At 61.1% G+C, this 22,797-nt stretch overlaps 3 protein-coding genes across 3 annotated transcripts; 2 read left to right on the forward strand and 1 right to left on the reverse strand.

Annotated features, from left to right (window-relative positions):
* The first annotated feature begins 80 nt into the window (after positions 1-80).
* On the forward strand, positions 81-3,010 carry LAMTOR2 (late endosomal/lysosomal adaptor, MAPK and MTOR activator 2). Its single transcript, XM_045454445.1, has 4 exons — positions 81-300; positions 555-717; positions 2,528-2,617; positions 2,822-3,010. Exons 1-4 carry the CDS (start codon positions 233-235, stop codon positions 2,876-2,878), a joined length of 378 nt encoding a protein of 125 aa, XP_045310401.1. The 5' UTR covers positions 81-232; the 3' UTR covers positions 2,879-3,010.
* A 1,100-nt stretch (positions 3,011-4,110) lies between these two features.
* On the forward strand, positions 4,111-10,334 carry RAB25 (RAB25, member RAS oncogene family). The gene is made up of 5 exons (XM_045454444.1): positions 4,111-4,428; positions 7,053-7,248; positions 8,453-8,646; positions 9,483-9,563; positions 9,974-10,334. Exons 1-5 carry the CDS (start codon positions 4,386-4,388, stop codon positions 10,099-10,101), a joined length of 642 nt encoding a protein of 213 aa, XP_045310400.1. The 5' UTR covers positions 4,111-4,385; the 3' UTR covers positions 10,102-10,334.
* Positions 10,335-15,110: 4,776 nt separating this feature from the next.
* MEX3A (mex-3 RNA binding family member A) lies at positions 15,111-21,189 on the reverse strand. Its single transcript, XM_045454446.1, has 2 exons — positions 20,246-21,189; positions 15,111-16,720 (listed from the first exon to the last, which is right to left on the reverse strand). Exons 1-2 carry the CDS (start codon positions 20,697-20,699, stop codon positions 15,612-15,614), a joined length of 1,563 nt encoding a protein of 520 aa, XP_045310402.1. The 5' UTR covers positions 20,700-21,189; the 3' UTR covers positions 15,111-15,611.
* Between the last annotated feature and the right edge of the window lie 1,608 nt (positions 21,190-22,797).

Below are 22,797 nucleotides of genomic sequence, written 5' to 3' on the forward strand. Positions count from 1 at the left end.
CCGGGGAAAGGGGAACTACAGTTCCCAGGGTGCGCCGCAAGGCCGCACGGAACTACAACTCCCGGCGCCCCCTGCGGCGGGGGCGGTGTTGCGTCGTCACCGCAGAGCGCGGCCGGGACCTCCGGGTCGCGCGGCGTTCCGGAGCGGCCCGGAGCTCGGGGAGGTGCCCGCGGAAGCCCGCGGGAGACGGCTCGGGGGCTGGCGCGGAAGCGGGGGCTTGGGAGCCGCAGGCATGCTGCGTCCCAAGGCTTTGACCCAGGTGTTAAGCCAGGCCAACACCGGCGGTGTCCAGAGCACGCTGTGAGTGCGGACGGAGCAGGCGAGCGGCGAGCCCAGGGCGCGCTGGGGAAGGGTCTCGGGGAGGGGAGGAAGGCGGGGCGGCCGCGGCCGGAGGGGTGGGGGTGGGGGTGGGGGGGAGACCGGAGCGTGGATCCCGGGGCACGTTCTGGACAGGCTCTGCCCAGACCCCTGCTTTCTGCAAGCGCCCCGGCGGGAGCTGGGACGTTTTTGTCGCCGCCGCGGGCACGTCCGAACCCCTTGCCGCCACTCGCCAGGCTGCTGAATAACGAGGGCTCTCTGCTGGCTTACTCCGGTTACGGGGATACGGACGCCCGGGTCACCGCGGCCATCGCCAGCAACATCTGGGCCGCCTACGACCGGAACGGGAACCAAGCGTTTAATGAAGACAATCTCAAATTCATCCTCATGGACTGCATGGTATGGAGAGGAGAGCCACTTCCTCTGTCCCCCAAGGGGATCCCCATGGGGCGACCTGGACCCCATCCTGGATGGTTGGAGGGGCAGGGACAGGATCTCTGAGGGCTAAGAGTTGGTCTGCTGCTGCATTATGGTAGGGCAGGACCCTGTGCCTCAAGTGGTGGTGAGGAAGGAGCCAGGGACCCAGGGTCTGACTGGGCGTCTGGTGTCAGCCAGCCACCTGTGGTTTGTGGAACCTCGGGTAAGTCACTCAACCTCTCTAAGCTTCCCTAGCACATCTCTAAGGTGGAAGCGGTAATCCGTCCGAACACGCGTGCGTGCACACATGCACACAGGTTGTCGTGAAGACCAAAAGAAAGGACGTAAGCTGTGCAGTGTCGTCATCCCAGATTCGCAGACTCACAGAAGCACAGCAGAGTCTCCAGACCCTGGGCCTGTTCCTTCCGTTTACAGAAAACAGAGCTGCAGTCTAGAAAGGGGAAGTAGCCATTAGACGGCAAATTCCCGGGAGACAGAAACGGTTTCGCTCACCTTTGTGTTTGTTGGGCCAGCAAATGTTTACGTCCCTGCAGTGTTCTAAGGACTAGGGAAAAAGTAGCAAAGGAACAAAAAACTGCAGCTCTAACTCCTCACAGAAGCTCGCGGTTTTGTGTGTGCTGTAAAACGCGTCTAAGTTAAAAAACTAGGATGTTAGGTATTGAAAATGCGATGGGAAAGGAAGTGAGGTGGGGGCGTATGTCAGGGACCATCTCACTGGAAAAGTGACATTTCATTAGAGATCTGAAGGAAGTTGGCAAGCCCTGTGGCTGTCTGGGGGAAGAACGTTTTTGACAAAGGCAAGCGTAAAGGCCCTGAGGCAGAGCGGCATCTGGTCAAGGATGGACAAGGTTGATGTAGCTGGTACAGCGTGGGAGTGGGGGAGGTGAGTAGAGGTGAGGCCAGAGAGGCAGGGAGTGAAGCACCTGGCTCCCAGCACACAGCAGATGGCCAGGGAAAGTTCGCGAACCAAACTGAAAAGGCCCAAGAGTGAAGTCTCCCCAAAGGATTTGGGCTGTCACCCACCGTAACCGGGCTGTCTGCCTCATCCTCGCCCCGTGCCCAACCAAGGACGCCATTTCACTTCAGCTGATGACTCCTTCTTCGTGCCTGACCTGGGGTTGGTGCTGTCGAGCAGTGGTTTTCCAACATCTTGTCCACACCCCAGCTGTAAGACATGCCTCTTAAGTCAGAGCCCAATGCACGCCCCCCCCCCCCCCACACACACTAAAACAAAAGTTTCACAAAACAGTACTTCCCTTACCGCGTGCAACGCACTCCCATTTCTCTTCTTTTAAATGCTAATCCACCTCCTTAACTGATCTAACCCTAGAGTCAGACCTGCTATTTGAGAAACATTACCCCGGGGAAAAGAGAACTCTACCTTAGGCTACTGCTCCCTAGCTCCTCGCAGTGTCTTTGGTTGGGGTGAACCCATAGTAAAAACATCACCCATGTGGACAGCCCTTTGTAGATTCAAAACCCCCTCCTGTGTACCCTTACCAGCTGGGATGAGGTGGGGGGGGGGCGGTCACAGAAAGAGAAACCAAGCGGCTGGGAGATTGAGTTTCCCATAGTAAGTCGTAGAGGGCTGTGCTGAAGCTGGAATCTGAACTCAGGATCCCACGTCCAGGGCTGTGGCCAGAGCCCTTGGTCTGGAGCTCCTGCCATGCCCAGGGCATGGAAGGAAGATAACCTTTCTGAAGAGGAGCCCTTGGGGAAAGGGCTAAAGGTGCCAGGCAGAGCATTACATCCCGTGATCTCGCCCCACCAGGAGGGCCGTGTAGCCATCACGCGGGTGGCCAACCTCCTGCTGTGTATGTACGCCAAGGAGACCGTGGGCTTCGGGATGCTCAAGGCCAAGGTGTGTACGTGCCCCTCTGTCTGCAGCCCTGGGCCCAGGCCTGGGCTTTTCACTGTCCGCTCCCACCCCATCGCCTTCCCGGAGTCCTCCTGTCACCCAGCCTGTGTGTGGTGGGGGCGGGGCGCCCAGCGGAGGAACACACGTAGACTGGGACCCCTCTGGTGGCAGGCCTGTGCGGGCCTGATCACTCCTCCCCTCTTGCAGGCCCAGGCTTTGGTGCAGTACCTGGAGGAGCCCCTTACCCAAGTGGCGGCATCATAGCGAGCCTCGGTTGGAGCTGGGGTCAGAAAAGATCAGTGATCATTTGGAGGGGCGGGGCTCCCTGGGGAAACCTTTCTGGACGGTTCCGGAGGCTGAGACTTTTTTCCAAGAATAAACTTGAACTCCTATCTATCTTGCGTGATGGCTGCTTTCTTGAATGGGAGGAGTCCAAAGAGGTGGGAAGGAGCACGGAGTGCTCTGGAGACCCCTGAGGGCCTGCGACTCCTGCCGGCCCCTCACCTTGCCCTCTGGCAGCCAAGTGGCTCCCGCAGTGATGCCTTAGCTGCCTTGGCCTTTCCAGCAACAGGACGTATCATCGGCCCTGCCGCTGGGAGTGAGTTTACCCATCCGACTGTCGCACCGTTGCAAGTGATCTTGGAGGAGCGGGGCGCCGGTGGGGGTCTTGTCAGCAAGATTATGGGGCCCTGCAGATCCAGTGTCCTCCAGTCCCACCTTGGCGGTGGGGGTGGGGGGTGGAATGCCTTTTCTGCTCTTGGAGTTGGAAGAGTGCTTCCTGGCCACCTGCAAGGGCTCACACAGACCCTCCAGACATCAGGGCCCTTTGCAGACGGCATGGCTTCCTCGTGAGGCCTGAGATCCCGGGGCGGGAGTATAAGCAATCCAGAAGCTCTCAAAGCCCTTCATCTCCAGATCCTTCCCGGCACTCAAACTCCACGCTCCATGTACTCTCTGGGTCTCCCCCCCACCTACCCTGGGTCTCTAGAGCAGGCGTGGACAGGCAACCACCAGCCCCTAGCCCAGGGCCTTATGAAGGGACCCATCCCAGGGGAGAGGTAGGTGGCGAGTTTCAGCTCCACCCAGGGTGGGGAACACCGCCCATCCCAGGCCCTGGGCCTTCGGGAGGAGCAGCTGCCAGAACTCTGGGAGCGATGGGCACCCGTCAGCCCCAGCCCCTCGCCCCAACAGCCCTTCCCCTCGTGCCCCCAGTTACCCCTCCCGGAAGGTCCGAAGGAAAAGCAGGAGGCCAATAGGTTTCCGTTCCCTGAGAGGCTATTTCTCACTCATTGGTGGCCACCCAGGTGGGTCCCCGGTCCCAGGAGCCTAGCAGCATGGCTCTCTGCAGGTGCCGTGCGGGCCCCAGCTTCCCCTCCCCCAACCCCAGCCCCCCCTCCCCCCGCACCCCCTGCCGGCCCGCCCCGCTGCGGGAGCCCAGGCTGGGAGCAGACACCCAACCTGCCTAACCTGTCTGACGTCATCGTCTCTCCACCCACCTGGGCCCCAGGTCTCCTGCCGCCTGCTCTTCCTGTTCTCAGCTTCCGTCCCCTTGGCTTCCTCGCAGCACCCCACCTGCCAGCGCTGAGCCTCCAGGGCCCTGCCCGGCCTGAAGTCGCCCTCAGTCCCTCTGCCTGCAGAAGTTTCTTCACCCCCAATGAGAGGAGGCGCGGACCCAGGTCTCTGGAGAGCTGAGGGTTGAGGGCACTGCGCCAACACACAGTCCCGTCACCTCTGTCCCTGAAGACACTCGTACCCTCCATGTGGAGCCAAGATGGGGAACAGAACCGAGGAAGATTATAACTTTGTCTTCAAGGGTGAGTTGGGGTCTATAAAAAAAGAGACCAGCAGAGCCTGAAAGCGCCCGCCCGTTCTGTTGTTTTTGTTTTTTTTTAATCTCTCACCTGGACCCCTGAGGGCTCCTCATTCGTTTTGGATTAGAAAGAAAGCTGCAGGGAGTTGGGGAGGGTCCGATGACTAGGGCAAAAGTCCCGGGGCTTCGGGAAGGCTCTGCTGCTGTAAATAAGGATGTTGAGCAAGCCTGCGTAGGGCCGAGTTAGGCCCCTCTGCTCCTTTCGTAGAGGAAGCCCACGTCCCTAAGAGTCGTCAGCCACCACAGCGTAGGAGGTGGAGGTCAGATTTCAGGGAGGACTTCCCTCCTGAGAAAGAGGAAACAACCTCCAGAGGAAGAAAGTCCTGTCTCTGGGTGCACGTGCAGGAAAGAAAAGAAAAGGAGAGCTTTGTCCAGGGAAGATCTCATAAATTGAGAGCAGGGTCTGATAGAACCTGGAAGACTGAGGGCTGGGGCCCCGTCGGCCGTCCCTCGGCAGCCCCCGTGGGCCCAATAGCAGGCGCCTGGGTTCAACCTGGCTGGCCCCGGGAGCGTGACCTTTCCCGCTCCTTTACCTCAGCCCCTACGTTGGACCCTCTGGTGTCCCCAGCCCCCACGCACCCCTCCTCCAGGGCGGGGTTCACTGGCAGAGCAGTCGTTCCCGGCCCAGCCACCCCACCCGCCCGCCGCCTCTCCCGGCCTCAGCCCCACCCTCGCTCAAGCTGGGACTCGGGCTGCTGGGGCCGGGGGACCCGTGCTGTCCCGGCCTCTCTCCCAGGAAGGGGAGGCTGGGACAAACGGTGCTACTAGAAACTGCCCTTTACTGAGCCCTCAGCGCGTGCCCGCTCTGGCTCGTTGGCCACCGTAACAACCCCAAAATGCATCTCTCTTTCTGAAAGCGGCCAGGGGCCAGATCGACTGTGAGAGGGCAGCTCTGTCGGTCACTAGTTAGTGCGGGTTGGGGTCTCCGGAAGCTGACTCTAAGAAGTCTGGGGTATAAGACGTCTATTGTGGATCAACACCGGTGCAAGGAAGGGAGAGGAAGCAAGACCGAGCAGCGGGGAGAAGCTTTGTGCGGCCCAGGGTCACAAAGCCTCGGCCGAGGGCGGGGAGCGCTGTGGCCCCGGCCTTGCCCGGACGCTGGGTGCAGGCGGCCCAGGACCGCCAGGACCTCAAGCGAGGCCAACCAGCGCCTCCCGCAGGGCACCTCTGCGTTTGCCACACCAGCGGTGGCATCTGGTGCCAGCCACCGAAGCCCAAGTGCCTCCGTTTCCTCGTCTGTAAACATGGGGTGATAATAATACTGGCCTTGCCTCGTGGCACCAATGCGAGAATTATACGAGTGAACGTGTGTAAAGCTTTTAGGATGGCGCCCGGCACGTAGTAGGCACTCTGTCGGTGTGAACGGTCAGCGTCCCCGTTTCACAGCCGAGGACGAGACAAATGGTCACCCAGCTCGTACTCGAAGCCGGGTCTGTCGGACCCCAAAGCCCTTGCCCTGAGCACCTCTTGGGCCTGAGGACAGGCTGAGCCCCTCCCACTGGGAGGGGGGAGATGGGGAGGAGGCAGGGACACACCCCCACACTGCTCCCAGCTCTTTCCTGCCCTGCCCAAGTCTGAGGGGCTTTGACGCATTTTATAAACAAGGAAACTGAAAGCCAGAAGAATTGAGCCACCTGTTCGAGGTCACTAGCTAGTGAGAGGCCGAGTGGGGAGCAGCGCCCAGAGCGTGTGGCTCCCAAGGCGCCAGCCTGCTTTTCCAGAACCTGGGGGGCCTCCTGTCACCCTGGATGCGTGCTCAGTGCTGCCCAATTAGCAGGTCATGCTTGCATCGGCCCCCCTCGCCCTCCTCCAGCCCCTCGCTCACCCGCGGTGGGTAAACCTAGGCCCTGGACGCTTTCCACCGGCCCCGAGGCTCTTTGTGGCCCCACCGGTGGATCCTGGGCCCTGGAAACCTGACGGTGATAACACTGGCCTGCCGACAACGATCACGATGGTAACGGGTTTTTGCACACTCACTCCAGGCTGGGCGACATCTCACTTATTTCTTGCAACAACCGGTAAAATAGATAGTATCACTATTCCCAGTTGTCATACGACAGAGGTCAGGGCGGGCCGGTCCAACACCCAGCCCCATCATGTCCTTACCCGTGTCCCTCTGTGAGGATCACCCGCCGCACATTCTTCTCCCCACATTTCCGTTCACACGACGGCTCCCCACACGCGTGTGCGCACGTGCACGCCCAGCCTCCTCCTCGTCCTCACAGCTCACACACAGACACAGGCACGGCGCTGTCACGCTCCCCAGACTGCCTATGTCTCTGTCCGCATTCACACACGCTGCCAGCCTCGCGGCCCCTGAACACTGACCCCCACAGACAGATGGCACCCCATCACAGAAATGGGGGATGACCGCGCGGCCGTGTCTCCACGGACCAGGCCAAGAAGCCTTACGGGCCTGCAGCCCATTTCAGACTCTCGGCCCTTCACCCGGGGAGGATGGATCCTGCAGAGTTGCAGTCCCCTGGGTCCCCCTCAGTTTCCCGAGCTCAGCTCCCTTTCCGGATGGACAGACCCCCGAGCTCAGCCCTTGTCTCTCTGCCCCCTCAGTGGTGCTGATCGGTGAGTCAGGCGTGGGGAAGACAAATCTGCTGTCCCGATTCACACGGAATGAGTTCAGCCACGACAGCCGCACCACCATCGGGGTTGAGTTCTCCACCCGCACGGTCATGCTGGGCACCGCTGCCATTAAGGCTCAGATCTGGGACACGGCCGGCCTGGAGCGGTACCGGGCCATCACCTCCGCGTGAGCCTAGGGGCTGGGGCGGGGGGGGGGGTGCTGGGGAAGTCAGGGAGGGCCTGTGGAGCAGAGGCCACGGGCCCCGTGCACACTGGGGGGATCCCGGGACGCCGTGGCCCCGGCGAGACACGGGTGGGTGCCGTGAGCCACGCAGCCGGAGGCAGGATGTAGCGACCCCGGCTGCTAGTGGCAGGGGGAGCAGCCGCCCCTGAGCTCTTCCTGACTCCCTTCTGCTTCACACTCAGCAACCGCTGCCATTTCATCACAGACCTGAAGGGCTGGACCCTTCAGCCGCATTTTACAAACATTCGGGATACGGAGGACCTTCCGCCTCCGGACGCCCATGCAGGACATTTGCCAGTGTCCGGCGGGACGTGAGGGGGGTGGTCTGTGGGTGTGACGGAGGACAGCACCTGCCAAGAGGCAGGAAGCAGGAGTCCAGGGCTTCGGTCACACGCACGCTCGCCACTCCTGGGCTGGTCCCCTGGCCTCTCCTGAGCCTCGGTCGACACATGAGTAAAACGGAAGAACCAGATATCACAGCCTGAAAAAGCCCCATCTCACCCCGGGAGTGAGGCTGGATGCCTGCCGGGGTGCCTCAGATGGTCACCTCAGGGACTGCTGCATGGGGTGGGCTTGTAGCTGGTCCTAGAAAGGTGGCCGCGAGCGAGAAGGGGACGGCGTGGATGCAGGAGCCATGTGAGGAACGTGCCCACCGAGAGGGGCATCCAGGAGGCCGAGTGGGGCGCAGGTGCTCTTTGGTGGCCATCCAGGGCTAACATCAGAACGAAGGACCCAAGGGGCGCCTGGGTGGCTCAGGTCACGATCTCACAATTTGTAAGTTCGAGCTTACACGGGGCTCCGTCCTGATCGTGCCGGGCCTTCTTGGGATTCTCGGTCTCCCTCTCTCTCCCTGCCCCTCCCCCCCCCCAAATAAATAAATAAACTTTTAAAAAAGAACAGAGGACCCAAGGAAACAGTGGGCTAGAAAAAGCGGGAGGAAGGAAGGAAGGTGACTCTGGAGGCTGCAATACTGGTGAGCCGGGAGGGCTCTCGGCATCAGACACAGGACCTTGGAGTTGCCCTGTCTAGGTTTGGGTCCCTGGACCTCAGCTTTCATATGACCCCACCTCTGGTCTCGTCTCTGACCTTCCGGCTTGAGGGCTGTGCTCTGACCTTGCCTCTGTCGCTCCTGCCGCCCCCCACGCAGGTACTATCGAGGTGCGGTGGGGGCCCTACTGGTGTTTGACCTGACCAAGCACCAGACCTATGCCGTGGTGGAGCGCTGGCTGAAGGAGCTCTATGACCACGCCGAGGCCACCATCGTCGTCATGCTCGTAGGCAACAAGAGTGACCTCAGCCAGGCCCGGGAGGTGCCCACTGAAGAGGCCCGAATGTTCGCTGGTGAGAGCCCTCCACCATCCAGTCCGGCCCCCCCCGCCTGGCCCGTGCCATCCAGCTCCTGCCTCCCGGCCCCTGCTCCCACCCGAGGGCCCCAGCCTGGACTTCCTCCGTGGGCTCCCCTACCTCTCCCATCCATCACCTCTCTCCCAGTCTCTCAGCACTCCCCTTCTCTGGACCCTGCGTCCCTCATTATGCTTCACTGTGTGCCCCAACGTTGTCTTTATTTACTTATTTATTTATTTGTTTATTTATTTATTTATTTTTTGAGAGAGAGACAGACAGACAGGACACAAGTGGGGGAGGGGCAGAGAGAGCGAGGGAGACACAGAATCCGAAGCAGGCTCCAGGCTCCGAGCCGTCAGCACAGAGCCTGACTCTGGGCTCGGACTCACGAACCATGAGTTGGATGCTTAACCAACTGAGCTCCCCATGAGCCCGCCCCCCCCCCAAGATTGTCTTTATGGGCAATAATTTTGTCATTGGTGTTAAAGGCCAGGCCACTCAGGGATCCAGATCTCCATGGCCATCTCCAGTCACGCCCTCCCCAGGAGTCGGACGGGGTCAGAGGCAGCAGGACGCAGCGGTTAAGGGTGCAGGCTCTGGCGTCCCATGGCCCAGCCTCACTAGATAGGGGACAGTGAGCAAGTCCTTTGTTGACACTCTCGGTGTTTCTGGTCTTCCGTCCTCTTCTGCAAAAAAGGGATGATATTCAAACCCACCTCACAGGTTGTTTTAAGTGTTAAATCAGCAACACGTGCCAAGGGTTTAGCACATTGCGAATGTACGTAGTAAACATTAAGTAAATATTATTATTATTGTGTTTCTTTTCCTGCGAGAAAACAATGGACTGCTATTCCTGGAGACCTCAGCCCTGGACTCCACCAATGTTGAGCTGGCGTTTGAGACTGTCCTCAAAGGTTAGAGCCCCTGCCTGCATTTGGCAACGCCCCCCCCCCCCCATCCCGTCCCTGAGGCTCCTGTGGGCAGGAGTGGGAATGCAGACACCCAGCCCTTGCCCACCCCAGATGATCCCTCAGCCCCTCTGGGGGCCCCCCAGCCTCCTCAGAGCCTCCCTAGTGCCCTCTCCTCTCCGAGCCTGAGGCTTGGGGAAGGAACCAGAACGCTACACTTCGCAGGGAGCTAAGCATTAGCGCTTCACCCAGGTAAGTAGAAGGGACCTAGGTGCCCAAACTCCATTTCCTTCCAGCAAAACCTCCTTGTGTGGCCACACCCAGTGCTCAGTAAGGCCAGTGTGGAGTGTGTGTGTGTGTGTGTGTAGCATGGGTTCTCAGCCTTCTGACCCGATCACTGCCCTCCGCCCCCTCAGAGATCTTCGCAAAAGTGTCCAAGCAGAGGCAGAACAGCACCCGGACCAACGCCATCACCCTGGGCGGTGCCCAGGCTGGGCAGGAGCCGGGCCCTGGTGAGAAGAGGGCCTGCTGCATTAGCCTCTGACCTGGGCTCACACCAACCCTGCCCCCAAGGCTGACCCCACCGCCGCCACCCGGCTCGGGGACCTTCCCCTGCCCCGTGGTGCTTCCAGATGTCAGAGCGGATGCTTCCCTGCTCCCAGCCCCACAGACCACAGGGCCCTGAGGTCAGCACGGTCCCCCCACCTGCCATGTCTCCACTGCCTGCTCCCCCGCCACACACACTCAGTCTTCCAATAAAGCTGTGTTTTGTACCAACGTCTGGCCATCCTGCTGCTCCCATCCCTGCCTCCCCTTCACCTCTGGCCCCTCTGGGCTTCCCTCCCCCTCCTTCCCCTCCCCACCACACCCACTGCCCCCCCCCCCCCGGGGCCAGCTGCCTCTAGAGTCCTGTGGTCTGGGGACAGTGCCAAGGGGGCGGGAGGTGCCCAGCCTTCCCTGTGCCAACCCCCAGGGCAGGTGGGGGAGAGAGGACAGCAGGGCCAAGATGGGGTATCTGGAAGGAGAGACAAAGGAAATCACCGGCAGGTACCATCTGGTGCCCAGGGCCCTGATGCCAAGAACTGAGGTCGCTCCAATGCCAGAGGGGAGGAGGCAGGGGAGGGGTTGGAGGGAAGGGAGAGGCAGGGCCAGCCTGCGTGTGCTGGGCAAGATTGAAGCCTGGGAGGTGGAAGGTCCAAGTCTCACATCCAGCTTGCCGCCTGACCGCCCCCCAGACCCACAGAGGAAAGGGGGTGTCCAACCTGGCAGGGTGGGAGGGGGAGTCCAAGCTGTCCAAGCAGGGTCTCTGTCACCCAGCCTCACCTTCCCCTGTTCTGCAGGACAGGGTGCATGCACCCCTCCACCCCTACCCACCCCCCAGGAGGGGACTGAGCACCTGGAGACTCAAGCAGGGAGCTGTGAACAGCAGTGGGAGCTGTCCCTCCCCTGCACTGCAGGGGGGGGGGCAGGGCACCCAGTCACCCCTGAGAAAACCCCCTCACCCAGCCCACAGTGGGTCAGACTCTGATGCAGAGAAAGAGGCCAGAGCCTTAATTAATAATACTTTTAATAAAATTAAGTTCTTAATAGCACATTTAATACATTAACCCTCCCCCTTCTTGGTTTCTCTGCATTTTGTGCAACATTACTTTGACTTGATTATTCATGGGTCCGTTTCATTTCCCGCCTTTATTTTGCTTTTGAAATCTTTTTCCTCGGTGGGTTTGTATGTGTCTTCGCTAGATGCCTCAAATTAAGTCTGACCACAATCCTATGCTACTTTCTACAGTGGAGAGACCGTCCCCCTGCCCCAGGGCCGTCTCCCCCCCCCACCCTACCCCACCCGCACCCTCCAGTGGGAAGGGGAAGCCCTCCCCACCCCAGACTACCTTCCCGAACTAGCGGGGTTTCTAGGACAAAAAGAGCAGGGGGGGGGATCTCCCTAGGTGGGGTGAGAAGAGTAAATTGGGGAGAGGGAGATGTGATGGGGGGGGCCTAGGGCCAGGGAGGGGCATGACGGAGTCACTGGTGTCAAGGAGCAGCCTCCACGTGCCCAGCGCAGAGCCGAGGGGCCCCCGCCACCCCCTCGGACAGGAGGGCCCACCCTGAGCTGGGGCCGCTACAAGGCAAGTGCTAAGAAAGATCCGCGGGTTTCTTACATGCAAAAGCCAAGCTCCCCAGTCTTCTGTGGGGAGGGTGCTGTCCCCCCCGGCCAGGGCTCGGCGGGTGGCCTCGACCTGACCGCTCACAGCTGGAGGTGGGCTGAAACACAGGGGTAGAGGCAGGGTCCCCCGAAGTCCCTGCTGCCCTCCCCCTGCCTTCGTACCCCTGGGAGCCCTGTTCTCCCAGGCCTTCAAGGACAGCATCTCCCCTATACCCCAGGGGTGGGAAGTCCTTCTTGGAGTCTAACTTCTTTGAGACAATACAGCAAACCTGTGGAGAAAAGGGGCACAGTGCAGCTGTAAAGAACCATTACCGAGATCGCGACCTCCACCACCGCCTCGGAGGCCAAAAGCTGCGTGGAATATTGGATAGGAACGAGGACGGGGGTGCCGACCCCCTCAGTCCTCTCGAAGCTCTACGACCGTGGGAAGCGTGTGCGAATCTGTTTCTAGAATGACCCACCAGGCTCTTGAATCAATCCGTAGCGGGGTGGATGGAGGCTACTCTTCAAGAAGGACTTCCTTGGGCCTGGGAGAAGCAGGCTCCACCCTCCCTGAGACCCCGAGAGGACACCCCACTTTGGAGTAAGGGCTGCTCTGCAGAGACCAGGGATGCGCCTGATGGCAGGCCCCCAGGTGCAAGGGCACAGAGCAGGAGAAATGTGCTCACCTTCTCTGCCGCCCCGCCCCGCTCCCATGCGGTTGAAATGATCAGCGCCATCTTCCAAAGACCCTGGGGACCGAGCCCCGCATCTATTTGTCCTACAATTTAAACATCCAAGGATTCTCAGAATCAACCCCAGCAGACTGGAAGCTCCCCACCTGAACCAGCAACCTGCTCGCACCCGGACACCTGGACATGGGCGAGTTCTCACATGCAGGGTGGAATTGACCGCTTCCCTCACCTACTTTCCTTTTTCGTTACAACTTTTATACATTCTACTGGACCCAGGGGCCCTCAATGCTACTAAACTTTAAGCTATCTGAATATGGTCTACTAAGTAACTAGTAATTCTTTCTTTTTCTCTAGGATTATATGAAATAAATTTGAATTATTATTCTTAATAATTATTATTTTGTAGTATTCTTTTCTTTTAAACCCCTCGGTTTCTTTCTTTTTCTTCTCTCTCTCTCTCTCTCTCTCTCTCTCTCTCATTTTTGGTTAAACAAAACAAAACTATTTCTCTTAAATCTTGTACCTCTCTGAGGGTTCCCGCAGGCCTGCAAGGCCTCAGCTCTGGACTTCCCCCTCCTCACTCGCCCCTGGGACAGGGCAGGGGAAGGGGGGGGAGGGCAGCCCAGGATCCTCAGCCCTAGTGCGTCTTCCTTTCTCGTTAATCCCTTTCTTTGTTTGGCTCTGCCAGCTCCCCCGAGGGGGAGGGGAGCGGGGAGGGGGCCCATGGAGTGAAATCCAATCTACTTGTGGGGCCCCAGAAGGACCAGGTTCCCCCAGCCCCTGTCTCCACCACACATCCCAGGATGCTCCCCACGAAAAGCAAATGACATTCCTCCCCAAAAAAAAGTGGGGGAAAAAAGGAACGTAAACCCGAACATATATTAAAAACACTTTTTTTTTTTTAAGATTTAACTCTGAATACAAATGTATTTTTTTTCTTCTTCTCTCCCTACATATATTCTAAACCTTCTAAAGTTTTTTTATTTTTTTTAAGGATCACTTTATCATAAAATAAAATATCCTTTTCATATAATAAATTACCTAATAAAAAGTCTTTTTTTTTTCATATTAGCCCAGGTTCTTTGCTACATTTATACGGTAATAAACGCCTTTATTAAAATAGAATATTAAATTATAAAGAACTGCTTTTTTTTTTTTTTTTTTTTTTTTGCTATTTTTGTTTTCTCTCCTTTGCGTTGGTCGCCCATCTCGCTCCCTCTCACGCTTTCTCTCCTCTGTTTTGTCTCTCACTATGTGTTTTTGCGTTGGTTTCTAGGTTTGGCTCAATTGGTAAGGGTGGGATTGAATTTTCCGAGCCCCCTAGAGTAACAGTCTTCTGCCTTTGTGGGTAAGAGGTGGAGAGGGGGAGGGGGATCGACAGACAGACATCCCTTCTTCCCACCCCCCTCCCCACGCCCCCTCGGCGACCGGGGGTGCCCATTTGGTTTGGTTTCTATTGTACAGACATCTCAGGACGGCTCACATTGGCGGGAAGGAGGGAAGTTGTCAGCGGCCGGTTTTCCTGGCTGTGACCTCCTTCCTCTCCCCTCCCAGGCTGGTGGTCTGGAGGGGTAGGCCGGGGAGAGGAAGGAGAGGAGGAAATTCCCCCCTGAACCCCCATCCCTGCACTCCCTCTCCATCAGACAGAGATGGGATTCCCGAGCTAAGTGCTCAGAGATCACTTGGAAGAGTCTCACCCCACTATATACAAGAATCTCCTGGGACTCCCATCCCCCACCCTCTCCTGGCCCGGCCAGCGGAACCAGGAGGGTGGCAGGCTGGTGGCAGCCCCAAGGGAGCCTCGGGGAAGCAGTGGAGGGGGGATGCAAGGCCTGTTAGCAATATGGGGCCCTGCGGCACCACGATCCCGACCGGCCCGGGACTGAGCGCTCTCTGAAGACCCAGCCTCTCTCCTCAGCTACAATGGGTGGGACAGAGACTTCATGATTTGCCCGCTGATAGGGGTTCGGGTAAGGCCCAGAGAGGGGCACAGGGGTGGGAGCTGCAGGGGGAGGGGGGGCCCTTCCATCCACCAGCCTCAGGCTCCTTCCTGTCCCCTTGAACGGCAGACACACACACGACCCTGGCTCTCCACCACCGCCGGCCGCTAGAAAATCCAGCCCGAGAACCGCTCCCCAAATGCAATGCCCAAAGACGGTAGAGGCGGAGGTTCGACCCTTGCCGTACCCCAGTATCCGTTCCCTCCTCAAATTGTCACTGAGAATGGGGATACATTCCATCAAGAATTAGAGGTGTTTCTTTGGAGTGGGGAGGGCCTCCGAATGCCAGAAGAGGAATTAAATGGGGGGGGGGGTCCATCCAAATGCTCTTCTCCCCTATTTCTCCCCAGGGGAGATGGTGAACCCAAAGCTGGACTAGAAGAGGCAGGAGGGAGGGGGAGAAGGGAAGAGAGGGGAAGAGGACAGGGCTGGGAAGGGCAGCCATCAAGGGGAAGCAAAGAGGAGTGCCGGTGGAAACAGTAAAGGGAAGGGAGAGCCCAATGGAGGGAAGGTGGGGGCGGGGAGCCGGAGGGGCAGAGAGGAGCTCTCTCTCCAGACCCCTGCACCCAGCTCTGTCGGGGAGATGAGCTCTGAGCCCTTTATAGATTGACATGCTTCCCCCCACCCCCCGCCCGGAATATCTGTGCAGACTTCTGAAAGGGCCCCAACCCCCTTGTACCACTGGAAACCCAGGAACAGATTCCCAAAGAGGATATGGCAGTGGAGGGTCTAAAGGGTCATGTTGGGAGGTCAAAGGTCAGGGCCCGAGAGGGCTTGAGGATTGGAAAGAGCACCTCTAGATACAGATGGAACCTGTCCCCCTCCCTTTCCCCATCCCCTCCGCAGAGGGAGGGGCAGTGTGATGCAGATGGGGAGGTGGACAGAGGGGGTCAGGGTGCCTTAACGGTCACCTCCGGCAAAACAAAAGTTTCTCTTAGCTGCTTCCAGATTGAAAGGTGTGTTGAGGTATCAGAGTTGTAACTCTAGTAAAATCTCCTGCCTGGCCCCCTCCCCACCATTCCAGGACTGGGGTGACCAGAGGCTCTGAAAGTGGCCTACCCCTCCTCAGCCACCATCGCCTCCCCTCCCCCTCCCCACGGAGCGAGTATCTCTAAGCACCTTGCCCCTCAGACCACTGATTTCCAAAAGGCCCCGGTGGAAAACAGATCCAGGGCGGGCCCCTGGGGAGGGACGCAGGAGGCCTGGGGCAGGGGGCTTAGGAGAATATTCGGATGGCTTGCGTGGCCGTGATGTGGCAGACGGGACACTCCGGGTCCGTCCTCTCGCAGATGCGTACTGCACACTCCATGCAGAACAGGTTGTGTCCGCAGGGCACGAGGGCGGCAGTCACCTCGCTCTCGAAGCACACCATGCAGTCCCGCCCGCCGCCGGGGCTCCGCAGGCCGCCCCCCAGTTTGGAGAAGCCCTGCAGCGGCTCTCCCGGCGGGCGTCTGGGCAGTCCGGCCAGCTCGGGCCCCGCGGAGGAGGCGGCGGGCGAGCGGTGCGCCCCCGGCGGCGCGGCGCGGGCCTTGGCGGACGACGACGACGACGAGGAGGCGGAGGAGAAGAGCACCGAGGTGGGCGTGGCGTTCTCCTGGCCCGCCCAGAGCGGGGGGCTGGTCTCGGCCACGCCGTAGTACACGTCCTGCTTGCCCACGCCGTAGCCCGGGAACAGGTAGCCGCCGTAGCCGAAGTCCCCGCCCTGCTCGCCCAGGCGCGGGGCCTCGAAGCCGGAGTCCACCGCGCACTCGCCGATGCAGCCCAGGCTGTTCTGGCGGAAGGTGGAGAGCGGCTTGCAGCCGGGCGGGTGCACCCGCCAGGCCTCGGAGTAGCGGCTGTCCAGGCCGGCGTCGGGGCTCCCCGCCAGGAAGTCGTTCTCGTTGTTGTACTCGAGGATCTTGCCCGTGCGCACCGCGATGTGCGTCTCGATCTCCTCGCGCGCGCGCTCCACGTTCCCCGGGGCGCCCGTGATCTCGAACACCGGGTCGCGGTCGCGGCTCGGCGTGATGATGTACGTGTTGGTCTGCTGCTGGATGCGCTTGATGGTTGCCCCCTTGGGGCCCACCACCAGCCCCACCACGCGGTAGGGCACCCGCACGCGAATGGTCACCTGGCCCGGCAGGGCCGGCGCCACGCCGAAGGCGGCGCCCGACTTGTTGCGGGAGGCGCGGATCATGGAGAAGTGCTCGGCCGCCGAGATGATTTCCCGTCGGGCTGTGGCCACGTCCTCCCGCCGGCCGGTCACCATGAACACGGGCTCTTCGCCGCGCACCGGGGTCTTGATGTACGTGTTGGTCTTGGCCCTCAGAGCCTTAATCTTGCAGCCTGGGATGGGGGGTGGGGGGGGAGGGGAGAGAGAAGGAAACTCACAGGGCAAGAAGGTCTGTGCTGGGGCCAGTCGGCTCCTGATCTTTACTCAGACCCAGGCCCCCAGGGGCGAATGCCCCCTGCCTTCCACCGTCCCCCCCCCCCACCCCCCCGTCTCGGGTCTCCCCAACGCCTCTATCCACCACAGATTTCAAAATGTACCAACTTTCGCTCGGATTCCAGCCAGGACCCTCCAAATTCAATCACTTCTTGAAACCGGGAGATAATCACGGACCCTCCCGGACAAGCTGCTAACCTCAAATCTGCTAACTCCGCCCAACCACGTACTGTTCCCTCAATGTCTCCACGGATTCCTGACTGCTCACAAACTTCCAGGTCACTTAATCACACCGCCGCCCACCCCCCCCCCCCAAGGCTGACACTGACCTTGTAGGGCCCCAAAGTGCTCAGTAACCCCACAATCTCTGACGTGACCTCCATTCATTAAACGTGTCCTCCAGTCTACTCAGGGACCACTGACACCCATTTGCTCTGTGATCTATGATCACCCACCCCCCCCCCCCCCGCCCCCGACCGTGGGAGACTGGGAAGGGTCTGAGAATCAGTTTCAAGAGGGAAAGAAGCATGAGGATAAACATAATGACGTGTGAGGGACAGCACCCGAGCCCACGGACACTCCAGCCACACTGTCCCCTGGGGGCAGGAGCGCTGAGATGGGCTGGGCGCTGAGGAGGTGACAGACAAGGTATTCTGCACCCACACTGACGCTCTGAAGTAGAGGGGGTTAAAGCTGGGAGATGGGGGAGAGAGGCAGGAAGAGAAAGAGGGGAGCCGAGACAAAGAGAGACAAAGACAGCGAAGGGGAAGAGAAGGGTCCAGGGGGCTGGCGTGGACACGGCATCTCTGAAGGCCGCAGCCCCCTGATGGCTGACAGGCCAAGCCTCTCTCCTCTTTCCCAAGTTCTGTCTCTCTGCCCCCTGGCTTCACACGCAGCCAGGCTCACGTGCTTTCTCGAAGCACACATGCCACACGCGTGTGAGTTTGCACACACATGGACCTAAGAGCCGTGAGGCGCCGTGCGCCTTTATCTAAACACGACTCGTGGTGCAAACGCAGTGCACACTCACACTCACACACGGACTGCTTGTGTCTGAACCTCTCGCACACCCTGCTCTCCCATCTCCATCACCCGCAGCCCTCAAACGGCACATTCCCCTGCACGCCCACAACTTTTGCCCCCCGCGCACATGGAGACACGTTCCCACCGCTCTAGCCCCCACCGCGTGCCCTATTCCCCCCAAAACCCATGCCAGCAGTCCTAGCTCTCCCATTGGGCCCCAGCCCTCCGGCCACGGGCCTGAGGGCAGCTGGGGGGGGCGGGGGGGGGGGCTTTCTCTCCTCCCTTCTCTCCAGGTGGCTTCTTCTCCAGCCCCACCAGATTGGGCAGGGGGGAGGGTGGGGTGCGTTGAGGGCAGTGCTCCTCACCTTCAAGAGACCTCGGGAAGGAGAACGGGCTCCTCCCTTCTTGTCCTCAGGCCTCTTGGCAGTTGAGAAGTCCTACCTGTTGTCAAGCCCACATCCTTGCTGTTCTAATACCAGTAAATGCTGGTCCTCCTTTCTGTGAGGCCTGGAGGTGTGAGGAGCAGTGACTTCCTCTCCTACAGCTTCCACTCACATGGCGTCTGCTGGGCACCCGGGGCTCTAAGTTCTAGGTCCCTTAGCTGAAGCAATGGGGTATCTTTGGGGGTGGGGGGTGGGGGTGGGGCGGACAGGCCAGGGCAGGAGACTAAGAAGAAAAGCTGGGGGCCCGGAGGTGCAGAGCTGGTGGACGGGATCCTGGGCTTTGGAACACCGAAGAAGCATCTCTGGAAGGGAAGACCACGGGGCTTCACCTTTCTAGAGGTCAAAAAGAGGAGTCCTGGCACTGCGGCCCAGGGAGGGGGGCTAGACAAGAGGGAGGACTTCCACGTGCTTCAGGGGTGAGGGGGGCTTCTCTTCCCCGAATAGGAGAGATCCCCCTACTTTTCTGAGAGACAGGTCCATCCGTCTGCTGCAGAGGCAGATGACTCCATGAAATCCTGGGCCCTCCCAAGACCACCCCCGCATCCAGGGAGAGCTATCAGTGTCCCCACCCAATTCCAGGGCTCGGGGTCCCTAGTTTCTGGCAACAAGAGGAAATCCAACTTTTTGAACCAGGAATCTCGAGATGGAGAGCCCCGGGGGGGGGGGGGGTGAGGGCTGTGCAGGGGAGTGGCATCTTCCCTCCTCCATTCTGGATCGCCCTGCAAAATGCCCCCAACCCCCAAGCAGTTCGGGTGGATGAGGTGGGGTGTACGGTAGGCAGCGCCCCCCCCCCCAGGCTGGTCTCCCCTCCTCCCCTGCCCGCAGCCGGCCTCCTCCCTCACTCCCAGCCGGAAAGCAGCTCCTCTATTGTTCCCCACTGTGGGACAGCTCCTCCCCTGCTCCTCCCCCACCCCTACCTCCCAGCCCAGCCCCCTTGCAATTTCCAAATCCCGCCCCCCCCACTCCCCTTTGGGAAACCGGGAGAGGGAAGGGTCCCCAAGATCCCGTCTGCTCAGTCTGGACCCTCACCAACACTCCCACCCCCACCCGCCCAGGGATGCTGGAGCTGAGGAGGGTGTGGTATCAGACACACCACACTGGATTAATTCTACACCCCCCACCCCAACAACACACCCAGGCGCACGCCCTCTAACCGAACCTCCGCCCGAAGGTTTCTCACCACCCCCCCTGCAGGCCCCCTCCTGCCCTGTCCTACTCTCACACTAACCAGAGACCCCTCTCCAGGCCTCTGGCCCCTGGCCGTGGCCAGCCCAGAACAAAAGCCTGAGAGGGATGAGGACAGGTCCACGCCAGGACGTGGCACTTCGTTGGAGGCACCCCTTCCAAAACCCCACAGATCGTTCAACTCTGGTGTGTGGGTGACCACAGGACTCCCTCCTCCCAGCAGCCCCCCTCCCCACTTCTCCCCTGGGCTGGGACCCTCCCATGAGCCACACCCCCTTCCATTCCTGCACTCAGCCCAACAAAGAGACAGATACTCAGTCTGGCTTCCCGGGCCAGGTCTCCCCCAAAGTCTGTAACTCCAGCCGTAGGGGGTCCCAGGGGTGCCCCCTCCCCAGCCCACGAGCAGATCCCGGAGCAGGGGCTTCCGAGCAACTCTTTGCGCATTCCTCCAGTTTTTCTGGCTAGGAGTGGACATCCCCTCCGGACAGCCTCCCAGGATTGGGAGACCGATCCCCCTCCCTTTTCCCTCTCTCTGTGAGAGGCTATTTCTTTGTCTAAAGGCAGAGCCCTGGGGAAGGAAGGATCCGAAGAACAGTCCCGACTGGGGGTGGCAGGGAACTTTGTGGCACTTGGAAATCGGGGTAGGGGGCGGGTCCCCCTTTGTGGGGAAGGCACAGAGCCAGAGGCGGGCAAGGAGAGAGGAAATGAACTTTCCGTGCTGGGATGGGGTGCCCCCCACTCCAGTCCGTCTCCGCGGTCCCGGCGCCCGCTTACCTTGCCTGCCCACGATCTCGGCCACGTGCTCGGAGGTGGGCACGGGGACACACTCGGTGGTGTTGCTGCTGCCCTTCAGGCGCAGCTCGGCCTCTTTGTAGAGAGCGCAGAGCTTGGCGTCGCTGGCCCCTTTGGGGGCGGTGGGGGGCTGGGGCGTCTGCGCCGCGGGGGCCGCCGGCGGGGCGGCCGGGGGCGCCGCGGGCGGCGGCGGCGGGGCCGGCTGCGGGGGGGCGGCCGGCTGCGCGGGGGCGCCGCCCCCCCCACCTCCCCCGTCCTCGCCCGCCGTGGGGGCGGGGGGCTCCCCCAAACCCAGGAGGCAGAGTTGATCGAGAGCCAGCTGAAGGGCGCGCTCGTCTTCCAGCAGCCCTCGGTCCTTAGCGCTTCCCCCGAAACATCCTAGTTCTCCAAAGCCCCCATTTCTTTCCATTATTCCAGATACCACTAGACTAGGCATGGCGAAACAAAAGCTGGGGGAGAGAGGGAGAGAGGTGGTGGAAGGGAAAAGAGGAGAGAGGAGGGGAGGGGAGAGGAGGGGGGCGTGTGGGGAGGGGGGAACAAAGAACTGGGGAGGGGGGAAGAAAGCGAGATAGAAAGATAGACCCTCCCCCTAAGCCCCCCTCCCCAAACACCCTGTAACCCGACTCCCCTCGCCCCAGCCCCCGGGGTGGGGGTGGGGGGAAAGAGAAGCAAAACCGAGGAAGCCGCTCTCGTCTCCGCTCCGGGGGTGACGGGGGGCGGGGGGCTGCGGGATCTCTGCCCCCACCCCTCCCGCCTCGGACCCGGGCGGCTCTAGACCCCGCCGTCCAGACGCCCCCCTCAGGCTCCCGCACCGAGCCCCGGTCCGGGAGCGGCGCCCAGTGGCCCCCAGTCGAGCCCAGCCCCTTCCAGCGCTCAAACTCTTTTGTTTTAAATGAACTGGATGGAGCAGCATGGAACTGCGGGGGGGGGGGGGGGCGCGGGGGCGCCCGGGGCATGCCGGGAGTTGTAGTTTCCCGCCCTCGGGGGCGCGGGCTCGGGCTCCTCGCCCCGCGGAGGATGGGGACGTGCCTCCGGTCTCCAGCCCGGCTCCGGGGCGCAGCGGGGTGGGGGGTGGGGGTGGTGGAAGTCGAGGTCCCTGGTTTCCCCGAGGGAGGGGCGGGCGCGGGGGACGGAACCGGAGCGGGTCGGAAAAGGCTGACGGAGCGCCCCCTCCCCAGACGGGCTCGCCACCCGCCCCCGCCTCGTCCGGGCCGGCCGGGGTGGGGGGGGTGTCCCCCTTTCTTATGGTAATGAGGGGGCGAGGGGGCGGGAGCGGCCCGGCCGGGTCGCCGCGGCCCCCTCCCTGGCCGCGCCCCCTCCCCGCGCGCTGCCTCGGCGCCCCTCCCTCCCGCGGAGTCGTCCCGGCTGCGGGCCGCGGGGACAGCCTCTCCGCAGAGCAGACAAAGCCCGCAGCGCGATGCGGGCGCCGCCGGGCCGTGCGCGCCGAGGAGGCCGGGATGGGCCGGAGGGCGGGACCCCCTGGCCAAAGCCGGGGTCCGCTCACCGCCCCCCCCCCCCGCCCCGCCGAGCGGCCAGCCACCACCCCCCCCCTCCGTGCCCTCCCGTTCCCCCCCCCCCCCAGGTTCGGAGATCTGAGCGGCGGCGACTGGGAGGTGAGTTAGTTCTGGTCCTTCCGAGCGGCGGCGGGGCGCGGGGCGGGAGAGGGGGGGCGGAGGGCAGCGAGCGGGGAGGCAGGCGAAGGCTTGGACGCGAGATGTGACTTAACAGTTTCGGGGGAGAGCCCCGGGCTTCGGGCGCGACCCAAGGAGGGAGGGGAGACGGGGTGCGCTCGGGACCCGAACTTCCTTCGGGCCCGGGCCCCGCAGACGCCTTGGGGGTGATCTGTTCTCGGGCCTCCACCGTCATTGCACTTGCCCCCACCCCCACCCCCGAGCCCGTTAATTCGGCTCCTCGCACTCTGGACGTTCGGTGCAAGTAAAAATAAGTTTTTAAGGCGTGAATTGGACAGCTGGGTACTTCTAGAGGGAGTTGGGGCAAGTCGGGGTGTACTGCGACCTTTTCCCTCCCTACGCCGCCTCTCCAGCATTTCTTTTGTCTCCCTTCTTATGCCTGGGCCCTTCCCAAGGGGAGAGACGGTGCACTGCAGCCCGAGGGCTTGAGGTTGGACTTTCAGAAGAACTTCCCAAAATCGTTGCGTGAGAATGGGTGGGGGTGAGCTACAGTGGGAAGGTGTCCTTTTCTGCAGGGCCTTGGAAACCCAAACTCTGAACTGGGTTGTGAGGTAAAGTCCTGCCTGGAGGCGGGGGACAGAGAGATGAGGTGACCTCACAGAGCTGCCACTGTGAGGCCTTGAGGGCCGGGCGGTGAAGCCCAGTTCCCTCAGCTGGTTCTTGGAAAGAGGACATTTGAACAGCGGGAGGCTGGGGGCCAGAGTGGAGGATCCCAGGAGGGGCAGGGCTCTTGTTCAGCAGAAGATCAAAGGGAGGGGAACCATGGCCAGGCACCCCTGGAGGGCCCCAGAGTTGGTGCCCCCTGCGCTGGGGATTTGACCGAACATTAACAGCAAGCTTTAG

The sequence above is a fragment of the Leopardus geoffroyi genome, chromosome C3 (genome assembly GCF_018350155.1).
Source record: "Leopardus geoffroyi isolate Oge1 chromosome C3, O.geoffroyi_Oge1_pat1.0, whole genome shotgun sequence".
In the NCBI taxonomy this organism is placed as follows: domain Eukaryota; kingdom Metazoa; phylum Chordata; class Mammalia; order Carnivora; family Felidae; genus Leopardus; species Leopardus geoffroyi.

Coding starts and splice junctions, on each gene's coding strand:
- MEX3A (XM_045454446.1), bottom strand. CDS start 20,699: ATGCCTAGTCTAGTGGTATCTGGAATAATGGAAAGAAATGGGGGCTTT. Junction 16,721..20,245: donor CGAGATCGTGGGCAGGCAAG/GTAAGCGGGCGC, acceptor CCCCCATCCCAG/GCTGCAAGATTAAGGCTCTG.
- RAB25 (XM_045454444.1), top strand. CDS start 4,386: ATGGGGAACAGAACCGAGGAAGATTATAACTTTGTCTTCAAGG. Junction 7,249..8,452: donor TACCGGGCCATCACCTCCGC/GTGAGCCTAGGG, acceptor CCCCCCACGCAG/GTACTATCGAGGTGCGGTGG. Junction 8,647..9,482: donor AGAGGCCCGAATGTTCGCTG/GTGAGAGCCCTC, acceptor TTTTCCTGCGAG/AAAACAATGGACTGCTATTC.
- LAMTOR2 (XM_045454445.1), top strand. CDS start 233: ATGCTGCGTCCCAAGGCTTTGACCCAGGTGTTAAGCCAGGCCAACACC. Junction 301..554: donor GGCGGTGTCCAGAGCACGCT/GTGAGTGCGGAC, acceptor GCCACTCGCCAG/GCTGCTGAATAACGAGGGCT. Junction 2,618..2,821: donor TCGGGATGCTCAAGGCCAAG/GTGTGTACGTGC, acceptor CCCCTCTTGCAG/GCCCAGGCTTTGGTGCAGTA.